The 16,693-nt window shown below is 44.5% G+C and overlaps 1 protein-coding gene across 1 annotated transcript; it reads right to left on the reverse strand.

Moving 5' to 3' along the window:
• Positions 1-394: 394 nt before the first annotated feature.
• SLC51A (solute carrier family 51 subunit alpha) lies at positions 395-16,243 on the reverse strand. The gene is made up of 9 exons (XM_043873957.1): positions 16,006-16,243; positions 15,358-15,452; positions 5,703-5,857; positions 4,576-4,649; positions 3,999-4,157; positions 3,337-3,448; positions 2,927-3,073; positions 1,310-1,415; positions 395-771 (listed from the first exon to the last, which is right to left on the reverse strand). Exons 1-9 carry the CDS (start codon positions 16,041-16,043, stop codon positions 635-637), a joined length of 1,023 nt encoding a protein of 340 aa, XP_043729892.1. The 5' UTR covers positions 16,044-16,243; the 3' UTR covers positions 395-634.
• Between the last annotated feature and the right edge of the window lie 450 nt (positions 16,244-16,693).

Here is a 16,693-nt window from a genome sequence, read left to right on the forward strand (position 1 = left end):
CAATTCCTTTACTTTTGCATCCTAATTTGTCTCCTCAGAGTCACTGCATGACCATATCATTGCAATTCCTTTTGCCGCTTGGTACAGAAGACTCAAAAAGCCATTGGCCCACAAAGGGAGGCTGATCTAGATCTCCCAGGTCTAATATCAACAGTGCCCTACTGACACATCTGTAAGGGAAAAAAACAACTTCCGTCTGTTCTTCAGAAGCCTGGTTTCTTTGAGACTTTGGGTTCATACTGTTTTGCCTGGCTGAGTTCTATTCCTGTTACTATACCAAGAAAACTGTCATACACTCTTCCCCCTTTCATTTGCTTTGGGAAAGCTCAGAGTAACCTTTTAATATACAATCTTGATGGGCTAATAGTGGCACCCATGGAGGCAATGTGCCCAGTTGTAGAAAATCAAACTCCATCCTGTTTATTAAGCTTAAAATACCTTCCTCAGGCAAGATCCAAAACAATTTAATCCTATTACATAGTTCTCATTCATCTCTACAGTCAAGCATACATCATTTGCCAGCTTGCACTGACGATAGAATTGGTCCCCATTTGGTCAAGGTTGAAGAACAGTAAAGAAACCTTGTGCCCGTCTAATGAATACAGTGTCTCTTCCATTGTCCAAGCCATTCACCTCAGGCTTTGAGGTTCACATCCCGGTCTGGAGAAGAGAAAGGCTCATATCCAACCTTGTCATCTTTCCTTCGGTAGTATATTCGTGTCAGCACAGTGATCAGAAAACTCTCGAGGATGAGGAGGTGGCAGTTCATCACTGCAGCATGGGACAAAATATAGGTTATTCTAACTTACAGAGGTGGTATCCCACTAGCAGTCCTGGCATATGAGTTGGACAGCAGTTTCTCTTAATTTATCCTCAAACCAGGACCTAGAGATATTAAGTTGTTACCAGTAACATGGCAAGTTAACAGTAGAGCCAGAACCGGAACTTGGCTCTCTACCTCCTGAACTTTGAGGCTAGCATTAAACATTTCTTTTGCATGTTTTATCATGACCCTCTGCTTCCTAACCACACCTGTTCCTCTTCAGGAGCTGAGGATTGAACCTGGCTTCCTGGGTTGATCATCAGGGCTGGGCCTCAAGCAGCAGGATTGCAGCTGTCTGTGTGATCAGAGAGGTCATAGACTCAGAGCCTCTGCCACGTTTCTTGGAGGTCTCTTTCTCAGTACTCTGAGCAGAATACTCTGATTATTCTGAGAGTGGCTAGCCCTACTTCTAATCTAAGATCCTCTCTTCTCGGACCTGCCCCTCCTGCCCATCCTGCAATAGGCTAGGAACCCCCATGAGCTTACCTTGAGACCTGGTTTTAGAAGAAAAGGGAGGCGAACAAGCAATCTGCCCACCATTGGCCAAGACTGAGAAGATGGATGGCTGCAGGGCAGACAGAATAAGGAGTGCCTGCAGAACAGAAAAGAGGAGTGAGGGTGGGGGCTTTGCATCCCTGGCATGAGGCTGGCTGGCCTACTGCTGTGTTTGAAATGTGTCTCAGCGCCTGCCCTCTCTGAGGACACTTTTCTGATGCACAGCCTCTTCAGGGTAGACTTGGCTTGTCCAGGCTTCCCTCCAATAATCATGGGCAGATTCATTAATCACAAGGCTTTTATTCTGTGGCCTGACCCGAAGTGCTTCTGGAGCCCAGATCTTTTCTGTGCCCTGTCAGTCCCTTATTCCATGGTAGGCTCTTCTGTCTTCTGTCTTCATACAGACCCTCCACTTCTGCCTATCATGTGCCTGTGAGCAGCATCTGCTTAGGTCAAATGAGAATTTATGTGAAATCAATCTGTTAACTATAAAGGAATCATTGTGCCTTGGGAATAGGAGAAGGGGCCCAGCAAGAAGACAGACAGAATGGAGAGAGAAGAGAAACAATATGGGGCTAGAAGTCATTGCATTTGGTGGAAAGGTTATCTCTTGGCTTAGAGAATGGAAAGTGTAAGAAGTGAACAAATGTGCCTTTGAGAGAATTCTCAGGAAAGATGTGATGATGCAGAGGCAGTGAGATGAGAAGAAGGGATGTGGGTTTGGGAGTAGACAGTTATACATTTAAATTCCAGTCCCATCCCTTACGTACCTTTGAGCAAACCCCAAAACACCTCAGTTTCTCATTTGTAAAATAGAAAAAACAATGATTCTGAAGATTATAGTGAACTTTAATTAATGTATGAAAAGTGCCTAATATGTAGTACTGGTCATTCATAGTTGTAACTGTGATAATGCTGATGTTTCTAGTGGTGATGAATTGCAAGATTTTTAGAAGTAATGGGTAGTGAAGAAAAGAAAACAGCAAAGGTATAAGAATTAAAGGTTTAAAAATATGTGTTATGGGCTTCATTGTGTCCCCCTAAAAGATGCATTGAAGTCCTAATGCACAGGACCTCAGAATGTGACCATCATTGTCTTGGTAACTGATTAGATGTAATTAGTTAAGACAAGGTCATACTGAAGTAGGGTGGGTCCTTATTCCAATATGACCGATGTCCTTATCAGAAAAAGAGACACAGACATGAGGAGAGAATGCCCTGTGATGAGCCAAGGATGCCAAGGATTGCTGCAAACAATCAGAAGCCAGGAATAGTCAAGGAAGGGTTCGCCCCAACAGTGTTCAGTGGGCAAGTGGGCTGCTGACAGCTTGGTTTTGGACTTCCAACCTCCAGAACTGTGAGGCAATGCATTTCTGTGGTTTTAAGCCACCAAGTTTGTGCTATTTTGCTCCAGCAACCTTAGGAAACTGTTATAGCACAGAAAAGCAACAACTGTGGAAGGGCAGGGATTCTTTTCCAAATCTCACAGGAAACCTAAGGCTTAAGAAGATTCCCAGACCCACTACTAGCCTTTATTAGTCTCAGCTCCTAACCCCTATGATTTGTGGCTCATTATTAACCATCTTTTCTCTCCCAGGATATAGTTACCTGGAACAGAACAAATTTGGCTCCTATGTTCTGCTCGCCCAGGTGCAGCCTGGCTTGACGAAAAATGATGCCTATGGTCCACAGAGCCGACAGGGTGGACACACCGAGGAAAGTGTTGATCCATAGAGCTGTGCTCCCCTCAGAAATCTGGTGGCAGGCCAGAAAGCAGTCAGTGAGGAAGCAAGCCCCTTTCTCCTTTTTTTCCCTTTCTCCCATGGTGGGGAAAATAAAAAAGCTTCTTCTCTCCCCATTAGAGTCCCTGAGCCTCTGCTTTTCCACGGTCGCCCTGTACCTGGGGCTATGCCAACCCTGGGGCCCTGAATCAGGGGATATTGGCTCCAGCTATTCCTTCTAGAGCTCAAAGGAATTAAACTCATCTTGGCCTCTGCTGCCCCTTACTCTGGACTTACGTCTGATGGGTCAAAGATGCCATCAGGGATGAGAAACAGGCCCACCAGGCTCAGTGATATCTTGAAGAAGGCGTACTGGATGGGGCCCAACAGCAGCAGCTGAAGTCTCTTCCTGAAGTGGGAAGAGGGTTAGGAACACAGACCTGCAAATCACCCATCCCAAGCAGAACTTCCAGCTCTCTCATTGGGTTCCTGGCAAGGCTTGGCCACCATCATAGACACCAACATAGTCAAGTGGGTGGGGACTCAGGAAGAGCATTGGGAACCATTATTATTGCCTCCCACTCACCCTCAGACCACAATGATGCCTTTTGAGCAACAACTATCTGAGGATTGACCCCAACCTCATTAACTGAAATGGATGGAAGGGGAAAGTAAATAGCCCAAAATGCAGTTTGTTCTCTGTGATAAAGTTTGTAGGGGACAGTGAGCATAAGTGATGGGAACTCTGGAGTTCTCCTTCCTCTGTTCCTCCTACCCCTGTGTGGGTGCCCAGTGTGTGGGTCCTGGCTGTGGGATGCCCACCCTTTCATCACTGGCTTTGTTCTATTCAAGCCAAATCCCATGAAGCTTGAAGCAGGACAGAGAGCCAGCAGAGGCTCTTGAGAGAGTGCAGAAGAGGCCAATCTGCTCTTCCAGGCAGACTCTCCCTCCCACCTCACCTGGTCATCTTGATTCGGGGGCAGCAGGGGCAGCAGCAGCAGCAGGGGCCTGTATGGATCATCACCGGGGTGTCCTTCAGTGTCCTCAGTACTGCCTCCTTCCCACCAAAGCCTTCCACCATGGCCTGCATCAGCAGGTAAAAGCACATTGCGTAAAACCTGGAGTTGGGGGAGAGGTGGGAGGTGGGCCTGAGAGCACACAGAAGGGGAGGCGGCAGCAGCTAGTGGGATACCACTTGCTGCCAAAGAAAAGCAGACTGCAAAAGGACAGGAAGAAGGGGGCTTCCTGAAGGGATCAGCTAGGATCTAGGCATTTTGAGTGTGTGACTCAAGAGAAGTGAGAGAGAGGACAGGTGGAAGAGAGCAGGCTGTGAGAACAAAATGGTGCCCGAGATGCACTAGAAGTTCAGGAGACAAGTTGGGAAGGGCTCGATTTGTGATCAGTTTGTTTGCATGGATTTATGGAGGGGGCAGGGGGTAAAAAAAAGACAAACTCTGGATTCCCCCGGCTGAGAGGAGCAGAAGGGGGACCCCAGAGGGTTATCAAGTTCAGCTGGGGGCTGGGCAGGACACTCACGCAGTTATGGCCATTTCCACAAGTGTGAGGGCACGAGGAATCCAGAGACCAAAGCAGCAGAATGCGGACACTATCTGCTTGGAGAAGAACCAGGAGCTGCTTAGGGTAAGGAAGGAGACTGCATGCTCACCTTTTGTGGCAAGAGCTCAAGGAAGCAAAAGCTAAACACCTGAGGCACCATTACTTAAAAGTGACCAACTGGGGACTTTCCTCGTGGTCCAGTGGCTAAGACTCCAAGCTCCCAAGGCAAGTGGCCTGGGTTCATTCCCTGGTCAGGGAACTAGATCCCACATGCCACAACTAACACTTGGCACAGCCAAACAAATGTTTAAAAAAAAAAAAAAAAAGTGACCGGTTGGAAAAAGAGCTAGTTAAATCAACTAATTCTAAAAAAATGCTTTTAAATTCAGCTGTCAGTTTATTCCTTGTCTAGGGTTAGAGACAGCAAGTCACCTTGAGTCAGAGGCTCTTTTGAAGACTATCTCTCAACATACGTCGCTGGAGTAGGAATAGGTCAGTTCATCTTTAAGAGTACGTAGATCAAGATCCAACCCTTCCTTTTCAACATCCCATGTTATCAGAGCACCTCTGATGTCTTGAGATGGCCCAGGCAGATGTCATCTGGCAGAAAAGGACCTCAAGGGCTTTGTTCTTCACCCGAAACAGACACAGAGCTCACCACACGGAAAGAGGAACCCCATCTTGTGGCCTGCGAGCATGCCAAAGAGCTATCAAATGGCTGTAAGAGTGAGTTAGAAGGACTTACAACGCAAGGGTAGAGTGAACATGACCCCATGGGAAAAAATTACTCTCCTCCTACCCTCTGAGGACTGCTGGTCTGTGCAGGAAGCAGCTTATTTTAACAGCAACATAGTAGCAGGGGAGTAGTGAGTGGGATAGCTGGTGGGCTCAGACCATTCTCCAGCTGTTCTTAGAGCTGTTTCTGTGGCTCTAAGATTTCAAACACTCCACCCCACTGACTGTGACCTCCCAAGCATGCGATCTTGACTGCAGATAGCAGACTAAAACCCCCACCCTAAAGTAGTAGAGGAAGGCAACTTGAATTACTGAGTTGAAAGGAATCCTCCTCTTCAGCCCCTCCCCAAAGGCAGCTGCAGGACCCTCACCGTGGGTGAAGAGCTGCACCAGAGCAGGGTCTTCCTCTTGATAGGGCAGCGAGTGTTCTTGTACACGTAGACAGCAGCCTCCAGGAAGATGGCTATTGAGCCCAGGACAAACAGGGTCATGATGACCATGAGGGAAATTTCCATAGGGCCCAATGCTTGAGTGGAAAGAGAGGACAGACTCCAGTAAGCTGAAGACCAGGGCTGAGGAGCAGAAGATGTGGGCTTCCTCATACGCATCTAAATTGCTTTACCACATCTAGAATTACCTGGTCTCGGCTTCCCTTCATGCAGAAGATGAGCTTTTTCTTAGACCTAGAATTTCCAACATGTGACTAAGAAATAGTCATTCTTCTTGCATTCATGAGAGACTAGACCAGATCAGTCTAAGTATGGTAAGGCTTACTTGAATCGGAATATAGACACCAGACAAGTTTGCACATAATGAACAAAAATTCTAAGTTCGGAGGTCAACAGGGCCTTTTCACTTTTCTCAGTGTCAGGGGTTATGCTAGCAGATGGACCAGTTAACATTATAATTAAAGCAGAATATATACTTCTGATATGTATCAGAATATCTACTGATATACTTCAGTCGCTCAGTCATGTCCGACTCTTTGTGACCCCATGGACTGAAGCATGCCAGGCTTCCCTGTCCATCACCAACTCTTGAAGCTTGCTCAGACTGATGTCCATTGAGTTGGTGATGCCATCCAATCATCTCATTCTCTGTTGTCCCCTTCTCCTCCTGCCTTCAATCTTTCCCGGCATCAGGGTCTTTTCAAATGAGTCAGCTCTTTGCATCAGGTGGCCAAAGTATTGGAGTTTTGGCTTCGGCACCAGTTCTTCCAATGGCGAAGGCAATGGCAAACCTCTTCAGTATTCTTGCCTTGAGAACCCCATGAACAGTATGAACTTGATATACTTAGAGATGTTTAAATTTGATTTAGAAAATTTTGTCACTTTACTGGGACACACAAAGGGACTTTTACAAAAGAAGTGGACCCCAGTAAAGACTCCAAGGATATTTGACCTATGCTGGCCCCAAGTACACTTATTCTCACATTAAATGTAATCCAGTAGCTGTCTTCAGTGTTTATTGAAATCATTTGAGGAGTTGTTAAAAAGTAGCTGTCCAGACCCCCACTCCCTATACCCCCTGCCACCATCATGCTGTTCCCATAGATCTGGGATGTAATCTATGTTTTAAACAAGCTCACCTGATAATAGAAGACAAACATTTTAACAAACACCAGTGAAGATCCTCTGGCCTCACCCTTGCTGACAGGAAAACACTAATATAGTCACAATATTTGTTTCTGAGGATGTTCTAATCAGTGCAACAATGTTTTAAACGAAGAGTTCCATGTCCTCAGTGACTAAGCCTGGACCCTCATTTATCTAAGTCTCTTCCCTAGTTGGCAGACTCTTTACTTTTAGCCTCCCAACTGGCTAGATGACAGAAGAAGCAGGGGAAGACTGGCAGAGTCCAGCCACTGTCCTATTGCTTTGGGAGTAAAGGAAATCAACCCTGAATACTCATTGGAAGGATTGATGCTGAAGCTCAAATACTTTGGTCACCTGATGCAATCAACTGACTCATTGGAAGAAACCCTGAAGCTGGAAAAGATTGAAGGCAGAAGAGGAATGGGTGACAGAGGACGAGATGGCTGGATGGTATCACTGATGCAATGGACATGAACTTGGACAAACTCCAGGAGATGGTGAGAGACAGGCGGGCCTGGCGTAATGCAGTCCATGGGGTCGCGAAGAGTCTGACATGACTGGGTGACTGAGCAACAGTGAGAGGGTATTGGCTGGGCTGCCCTGTTTTGGTGACTGAGGGCAGCTCAGAGCTGCTGACACCACAACAAGGAAGAAGGAGACTACATCCCAGTGAAGACTTGAGTTGTCATCTGGATCAGTCATACTTGATGACATCACAAGGAGCAACCAGGACAAAGGTGAATTTGTCAAAAACTACTTTGATGCTTTTTTTTAGGGGGGGGGGGATATTGTCAAAATGTACTTTTTTTTTTCATTTATTTTTATTAGCTGGAAGCTAATTACTTTACAATATTGTAGTGGTTTTTGCCATACATTGACATGAATCAGCCATGGAGTTACATGTGTTCCCCATCCTGATCCCCCCTCCCACCTCCTTCCCCATCCCATCCCTCTGGGTCTTCCCAGTGCACCAGCCCTGAGCACTTATCTCATACATCCAACCTGGGCTGGCGATCTGTTTCACACTTGATAATATACATGTTTCAATGATGTTCTCTCAGATCATCCCACCCTCGCCTTCTCCCACAGAGTCCAAAAGTCTGTTCTATACATCTGTGTCTCTTTTTCTGTCCTGCATATAGGGTTATCGTTACCATCTTTTAAAATTCCATATATATGTGTTAGTATACTGTATTAGTGTTTATCTTTCTGGCTTACTTCACTCTGTATAATGGGATGTTCTTGAACTGTGGTGTTGGAGAAGACTCCTGAGAGTCCCTTGGACTGCAAGGAGATCCAACCAGCCAATCCTAAAGGAAATCAGTCCTGGATATTCATTGGAAGGACTAATGCTGAAGCTGAAACTCCAATACTTTGGCCACCTGATGCAAAGAACTGACTCATTGGAAAACATCCTGATGCTGGGAAAGATTGAAGATGGGAGGAGAAAGGGACAACAGAGGATGAGATGGTTGGATGGCATCACCAACTTGACAGACATGAGTTTGAGTAAGCTCCAGGAGTTAGCGATGGACAGGAAAGCCTGGCGTGCTGCAGTCCATGGGGTTGCAATCCATGGAGTCGGACACGACTGAGTGAACTGAACTGAACCTTGATCCTGGTTGTTCTTATTTCAGGGCACGTGTTTTTCTTTTTGTTTGCTTTCTCCAAGAGGCCCTTTATCTCTGACCACAGTTAGGTCTGTGATCAATCCAGAGGACCTGCTGCAGGGAAGGCGGTCCTTGGACAATCTCCCAGCCTATACTTCTGAAGTCAGTGGTAAGATTTTCCTTTCTGCTACAGGCCTCAAAAGACAGGACTGTGCTGTTCTTCCCTCCTCCCCATTCCTATCTCCACCTGCTTCCACTTAATTAGGATGCAGCCCACTATGTGACCAAATTACTGGCTTGGTGTTGCTATTTAGTTCTGCAGGTTTTAAACATTAACAAAATAAAACAAGCAAAAAACCACCTGGCTGCAGTCCTTAATTAAAAAGAGACTTTACCTCCCTTCCTTGATATTTTAAAGATATAACCGAGGACCTTTTTTTCTGACACAATTTTATCCTTATACAATAAAAATATGGATTTAAAACAGTTGCCATTGTTTTATCATGATATACACATAAAGCTTTCCATGTATCAAAATAATTCCAGGTAGATTAAAAAGATGAATCTTTAATAAACAACAAGGATCTACTGTATAGCACATGGAACTCTGTTCAATATGTGCCAGCCTGGATGGGAGCGGGCTGGGGCTTGGGGGAAGAATGGATACATCTATATGTATGGCTGAGTCCCCTCTCTGTTCATCTGAAAGTATCACAACATTGTTAATCAGCTATACCTCAATATATTTTTAAAAAAATGTTTAAAAAAAAGATTTTTAAAAAAGAGGTATTTATTTAAAAATAAAACAGGGAAAATTGAGAGAAGGAAAAAAAAGAGAGAACTATTTTCATCAAAACCTGAGGGAAGACCTTCCTAAGCTTTGGTGTAATCCAAGAAATCACAAAGAGAAGGATGGTCAAATTTGATATAAAGAGTTCAAACTTCTGAATGTTAAAAAAAAGTATAGGTAGTAAGGTGGTGATTTCACAGATGCACACTTGGGTAAAAATCCATCAAACTATATACATAAAATCATTGCCCTTTACTGAATGTAATTTATAACTGAAACAAACAAACCTTAATATGAACAAAGCAGAAAGCAAAATTACCACAGGAAATTCCCTGGCTCTCAGGTGTGTTCACTCCTGGCAACCAGGGTTTGATCCCTGATTGGGGAACTAAGATCCCAAAAGCCACATGGTGTGACCAGAAAGAAATAAAAATAAATTAAAAAAAATAAATAGCATAGTAAAACTATAGCCATGTAAAGGATTTGGCTGAAGAGAAGGATAGAAAAGAGTTGAAGGAAAAGAGTGGGGCCCTAATATCTTTATCATATAAAATGGAAAGTGAAGAAGTACTGTCCATAGTTGGCAGAATAAGAAATAAACTATAGGTATAGTATATACAGCTATAAAGATAACCAACTAAAAATAATGATGAAACCATGTGGAATGAGTAGAAATTTGGTACTAAGTGAATTAAATCTTTATGTATTATAGAGGCAGCCACAGATAATATACAAAACTGATACCACATGAAATAATGGTAATTTGAAGGTAACTATAAAAAGAGTCATCAGTTAAAAAAGTAGAATGAAGATTAAAAATGAGAATAAATAGGGCAGGGGAGTGTTAATTTTCATTAGTAGCCCTTTTGTACTATTTAAAATTTTACACCATGTTCATGTGGGTTAAGATAAAAACATTAAAAACCATTGCCTAGGAATAAATTAGCAGCGCCATCTTTGGGTGATGAGACTGTGGGTGGTCTTTGTCTTCTTTCTTTTCTAATTATTCTATAACAAATATGCATTTTATAACAAATAAGCTTTTTTAAAGACATACTTTGCCAAATATGTAGTAATGTGAAAAAATTCATATGATGTCATGCTTGTAAAAACAGTATATAAAATTATAGTATAGTATGATTTCCACTACTGTTAAATAAAAGCACAGAAAACAGAGCTTATGCTATGATATTTGCAGTGCTGGTCTTGAGTGGTGGGACCATATGCAGTTTTTCTTTTTCATACTTTTCTCTATTTTCGTATTGACTTTACTGAATTATTTTTACAATGGAAATGTTTAGTTAAAAAAAAAAAAACCAGACAAAATATTAAAGTCCAGATAGGCAGAAACCAAAATTAATTCAGTAGATTTCTAAAAACCAATGTCCTTTTTGGGGAAGGGGAATACCGCTGGAGGCCCCTCCTTGAGGGACTCCCCCAGCCCCTGCTTGACTCTTGTCCTCATCAGCTCACTGAGAACTGAGAGTGGAAATAGGCCCTCCAGAAGCCATCATGTCAAAGCCTTTCTCAATCTTCACTGTCCCTGACTATTCCCTTCTCCTTGAAAATCTCTCCCATCCCGCTTGACTCCAGTAACCACAGTTCTGGCTCCTCTCCTGGAGACCCTAAGTCTCCTCTACTTATTCCTCATCCTCTCCCACACCCTGTGTTCTCCAGACTCAACCACTGCATCTCACCTCTTCTGTGTATTGAGGTTTAGGATTTCCCTACCATCCCTCAGCCACCTAAAAACCACCTGAGCCTTTTCTACCTCCAGGACTTCATAGTGCTTGGCTGCTGCCTGTTCAGTGTTTCTTCCTGAGCTCCCCGTGTCTGGCTCATTCTCATCACTGAGCTCTCTGCTCAAATGCCCCTCTGCAGTCAGCAACCCTTGAGTCTCCAGTGTGGTGTTATCTCTCTCTCCCAAGTTGCCCTCACAGTGAGGTTATTTACATATTTATTGCTTGTCCCCATAGAGTGATGGTAGTGTGAACTCCACAAAGGCAGGGACTTTGTCAAGCTTATTTTCTGTTCTATCTCCAAGTGCATGCAACAGTAGCTGTGACTATTTGTTCGATGGAAGAAATGACCACATGAGGATTCTTACTGTCATCTCCAGTTACAAGCTTTTCCAGGAAACTAGGCTTAGAGTTGAGCACCTCACCCATGATCACACAGCCTGAAAGTGACAGAGCTGGGATTTAAACCCAAGGGTTGCTGATCCTAACTAAGCCCGTTCTTTTCACCATTACACATGCTGACTCTTGGTGTGTGTTCACATAACTATGGGAAGAAATTTGGAATAATATTAACCATCAAAAGTTGCTTAAGTTGATGAAGGTGGAGGTGAGGCATATTCCGGCTATTCAGTATGGAAGTGCTTTTGCAGTTTCTTGTATCTGCTGCCTTTTGTGCTCTGTTCTTTCTCATGCTTGCAGTATCTACAGGCTCTCACATTCACTTCCACAGGGCAAAAGCTAGGAGGGAGAACTTCCTTAGCATCCATAGCCAACACCACTACTCTACCTCAAACTCATTTATCTCCTTAGAAGATTGTCCTCTATCTTATTTTTCTGTATCTTAACAGATATTATGAAACAAAAGTTTCTGATGGCTCAAGGATTTTTGGAAACACGTTTAACAAAGTTAAACGTGTTTCTTTCCTGCAGAGTATAAGTTTTAAATCTGATTTATATTGTTAATTTCCAAAAGGAGGATACAGAATACAGCTTTTACAGAACTGATTTTTCTACAGGCTCTGTTTTCATGGAGCACTCCCTGGGATTAGGATTCCAAGGAACACACTTTGGGAATTACTTGTCTAACTGACCTGTAGAATACAACTATACTTTAGCAACTAGCAAATTCCCATTGTATCTGTAACAATGAAGATTACTTTTTAAAATAATAAAAACAATATAAGAAGATTAAAACTTTGGGAAAAAAAGCTTTACCCATAATCCTAGCTAGTTCCTAATCAAAAATTATTCTCCTTTTGCACATATTTCCATGGAGGTGAAGAGCATAGGCTCTAAGCTCAAAGTAAAATTCCATTTACTTCTTGCTCTTTAATCATGGGTAGATTATTATCCTCCAATTAAACCTCTTAGCATGACTCAATGGTAGTATTTGCTCAATAAAAAGTAGCTTTAAAAAACATCCTGGTTAAAGTGTATACATATTGTATTACTGCAATCATACTGTAAAATTTTGCATTCTGTTTTTTCCACCTAACATTTCACCACAGCCTATTAAAAATTATTTTTATAATTATTTTACAATTATAAAGATTTTTAAAATAAAGAGAATAATAGAGCTACATTAATATATCCATAATCCATTTTGAAGAGTTATGATATTGCCAGTTTTGCTTCAAAAGTTATTCTTAGAAAAATAAAACATTACAGGTGTACTTGAAGGCCCTGTATATATCTCCAGGGTCCTTTTCCCTTCACTTACTTCACCTCCCAGGGTTAACTACTATTCTGAAATTGGTGTGTATCTTTTCCTTTATGTTTTAATTTTTTTACAACGTATGTACACGCTCAACATATTATATTGCTTTGCATTAAAAAAACTATATAAATGTTTTCCACTCAACATTGTTTTCATGGTTGTTATTATTTTCATTGTGACAAACAAATGCTACCGTAAGCATTCTTAGATGTGTCTCCTCGGCACGTATAGGAGAGCTCCTCTATTCCTCCCCGTCTAAGATCCTGCAAGCCGCGTGGTATGGCCAAAAAGAAAAAAACAACAACACACAAACAGTGGGTTTAAGTCCCAGGCTGGGTTGTGTGGTTGCAGTTATTATATTATTGCTTCAATTACTCTAGTCTTCTAATATATAACCTTTAATATCTGGTAGGGCACATATCCTCCTTACTCTTTTTCAAAATTGTCTTGGCTTTTCTTGGCCCTTCACTCCCCCCAAATAAAAGTTTGGATCAGTCCATTAATAAGAAAATCCTCTAGGGATTATAACTGTAGTCATATCACAGGCATTTCAAAAACAAATTATTGAAATTTTCAATGGTTCTTTCAGAATAGCTCTTTCTTAAATAGCACTTAAGAAACAAAGAGTTTATAAATGAAGGAGGAAGGGGTTTCACCACATTGTCCAATGGGCACCTCTTCCTGACTGTCCTATTTCTGTCAGTGTCATCACCACTGTTGAGATTCTCGGAGTCATCATTAGAGTTTCTTTTTCTTTCACTTACCTTGTCTAAATATTTACCAGATTGCCTGCTATTTCTTTGGATTGCCTGTATTTTCCAATCTGCCCTTCCTTTCCCTGACACTGCTCTGGTGCAGGCTCTTACCCTTCCTGTTAGGTTGGGGCACTGACCTCCAATTTATATCCCTGCTTCTTAAGGCCCTTACTCTCCAAAGTCTATCTTGATTACTAATTAATGGTCCTGAAATACTATCCGGCTCCTCCCAATCTCAGAGCCCTCATCTATTCCTACCTGCAGGATAAAGTACAACTCCTCTGCCTGACACTCAGCAGGCCCCACCTTACCTGCCCAGCCCTCTCAACTGTCCCCTGCTTCCTCACCAGTAACCTTGAATCTCCCCAGTGCCTGGAGAGCCTGCCTACTCATTCTTTCTTCACTCCAGCTCCCTACTTTCCAACTGTTACTCACTCCAACAGTTCAATGGGGGATCAAGGTAGATCCCCAGACTACCAGACCCAGAATGGTGTACCTGCTTTGAATATCCTCAGTGCTTCTATTTGCATATTTTGCAGCAAAGCAATGTGTGATCCATTTTCACTGTGTGAGATAGGGTTTCTCAGTCTCAGCACTATTGACCCCTTGCCCCAGCTAATTCCTTGGTTGTGGGGACTTTCCTTTGTTTCCAGGGCAAATTCCCTGACCTCTACCCCAGTAGATGCCAGTTAGCACCCTCTACTTGTGGTGACTGGAATTGCCTCCAGACATTGCCAAAAGTATCCTGTGGGACAAAGTTGCCTCTGGTTGACAGCACCGGTGTGTGAGAAGACTCGTGTCACCATCCGCGCTCTCTGAACAAGAAATCCCTGGAGTTGGATGTAGCATCTGCCTACTTGCATGAACCACAGAGCAGCTACAAGGCACCCCTGGACCTCCTCTGGCAGTTGGTATTCACTCTAGTTCAGAGCATCTGAAATGAAGACATGCCCATATCTGCCTGCTGACCACACCCTACTGTTTAGGAAGAGTCTCCTCCTTGAGGTAACAATGTCAGGAAGGAGAATGGAAAAAGCATTAAGGATAGAGACACACATTCCTACTCATCAATGTCTAAGAGATGGTTGATCATGCAGTAAGAAAACAAAATACAGTGTGGATGGGAGCCACATTTGCTATCAAGATGCTAGGGTCATTTGATTGCCATGTTTTAGGTGTCCAGGGAATAAATAGAGTCCTATCCTATGCCTTTCACTTTCAAAACCAATTCGGTAATAAGAGCTAGTTGGCCAACACTGTCAGAATACTTTTACAGGTTCACCTAAGTTTTAAGAATATTATTCATAATAACCACTCTCCAGAGTGGTATAGACTCATTTTAAGGAGGATGTTGTGCAGGCCTCAAAGGGATTCTGTGGGGCTTTGGGCACACACGTGAGTCCCTCGGTGGCCCTAGGGTCTGAAAAATGCTCCAGCTCAGTATTCCCCATATGAATCGGGGAGTCCCAACATGCAGGCCACACAGCCGTGCCCCACTTTTGAATTTTTGGCTCCTCCAGAGTTGTACTTTCCCCAGCTTTTAAATTTTTTTGACTGTGCTACGCAGCATGTAGGATCTTACTTCCCTAACCAGGGATCAAACCTGCACCCCACCCTGCATAAACTCTGGACCACTAGAGAAGTTCCCTAAAAGGTTTTTACCAAGATTGACACTGGGTTAGCCATCCTCCCAGGCACTCCCTCTATGCTGGCCAGCTCAGGACCACCTCCCCTCAGCTCCTCTCAGCTGTTTTGACTTCTGCCTTGGGATGCTCATTTTTCCTTCTTTCGGTTCCCTCTGGGGAGGGTCCCTGACTCACCTCTCAGAAGCTGGGCTGCAGTGGGAGGGTAAGAGAAGCAGGCAGAGGGAACGCTGTAATTGGTTTTCAGAATCTCCAGAAGATCTGCCGTGTACCTGGAGAGACACCAGCCTGTGTTCAGAATATGGGGACTTGGGGTGGGCAGGTGGGTAGCAGAAGGGACACCAGCAACTTGACACTCCCTCGAACACTCCTAGGTTCATGGAGCATCTCCATTTCCCCTCAAGCCCCAAGTGACAGTCTGCAGGTCTGGCTGCAGTGCTCAAAAAGCCCACAGTCCATCCCCTCCACTTCCATAAGGGCAGCAGCCCAGGGGTTGGCTAGGGAGAAAAAGCAGGGTCCCAGAGAAAGAATGGACCCTTAGCACCAGGAATGGGTCCCCAGCTGGGCAGAGCTCTATGCATGTCCCTCATGCCCCTTCCACCTCTGGGATCTTCCTCTGCCTGGTTGGGAGCCAAAGCTAAGGCTCTGAGGGGTCATACACTCACCCTTCCCCACAGTGTCCCTGAGGACCTTCCGGAATGACCAGACCATTGTCAGTCCTGTTTCATTCTTGTGCTGAGAGGGAGGTAGGGACAGGCCAGAGTGAGAGGGCCCCCTGCTGCTTAGCAACTGGCTCCTGGCTTGGGGCCTGCCTCCCTCACTCACCTGGGATCGAGCCTTATCTGAGTCCTGCCTGGCTCCATCGTCTTCTTGCTCTATCCGGCAGGCACTGAGGGCCAAGGAGAGACAGGCAAGCTGGGGCCCTGAGGGGAGGAGGCTTCAGCTGACTGCGGCTTCCAAGACTGGCCGTGGGTTGGCGGAGTGGCTGGGTCTTCCCCTCTGGCTCTCTCCCTCCTCAGGCCTCCTGTGCCCACAAGTTCCTTTCTCAGAGTTCACCTCAGAGGAATTTGAACCCCTCAGCTGGCTGAGTTCCCTGGTTCCTGACTCCTCCCTGACCGTAGGTGTGGTCCCTCTTTCTTCCCTCCCATGAATGCCTCTGGCTACGCCTTGACCCCAGTCCACCTTCACTCTCCATCCCTCCTGAGGAGACTCCCAGGGCCCTGTAGAGAAAAAGTCCTTGATCCCCCCACAGTCCCCCCCTCCCCCTCAGAACCCGGCAGGAACTCAGGCTCTGTCCCCGCTGAAGATGGAAGTCAAGGCCAAGGCTTTGACTGTATTGGTGCTATTGGCTGGGTGTGCAGAAGGGAGGGCAGCTGGGAAATCCAGATGAGGCCCAGCTTAGAGCATCCTGATGACAGGCTCATCCAGCCAACAGCCCTAAAGGTGCAGCAAATGGGTGGAGGGGAGTATTTAAGAGGCACTTATGGAGTGGGATCTCTGGGCATTTTGACAG

This window comes from Cervus elaphus, chromosome 19 (assembly GCF_910594005.1).
Source record: "Cervus elaphus chromosome 19, mCerEla1.1, whole genome shotgun sequence".
NCBI classification, from domain to species: Eukaryota; Metazoa; Chordata; class Mammalia; order Artiodactyla; family Cervidae; genus Cervus; species Cervus elaphus.

Coding starts and splice junctions, on each gene's coding strand:
- SLC51A (XM_043873957.1), bottom strand. CDS start 16,043: ATGGAGCCAGGCAGGACTCAGATAAGGCTCGATCCCAG. Junction 4,650..5,702: donor GGTGCAGCTCTTCACCCACG/GTGAGGGTCCTG, acceptor TTCTCCAAGCAG/ATAGTGTCCGCATTCTGCTG. Junction 1,416..2,926: donor CCAAATTTGTTCTGTTCCAG/GTAACTATATCC, acceptor TCTGTTCTGCAG/GCACTCCTTATTCTGTCTGC.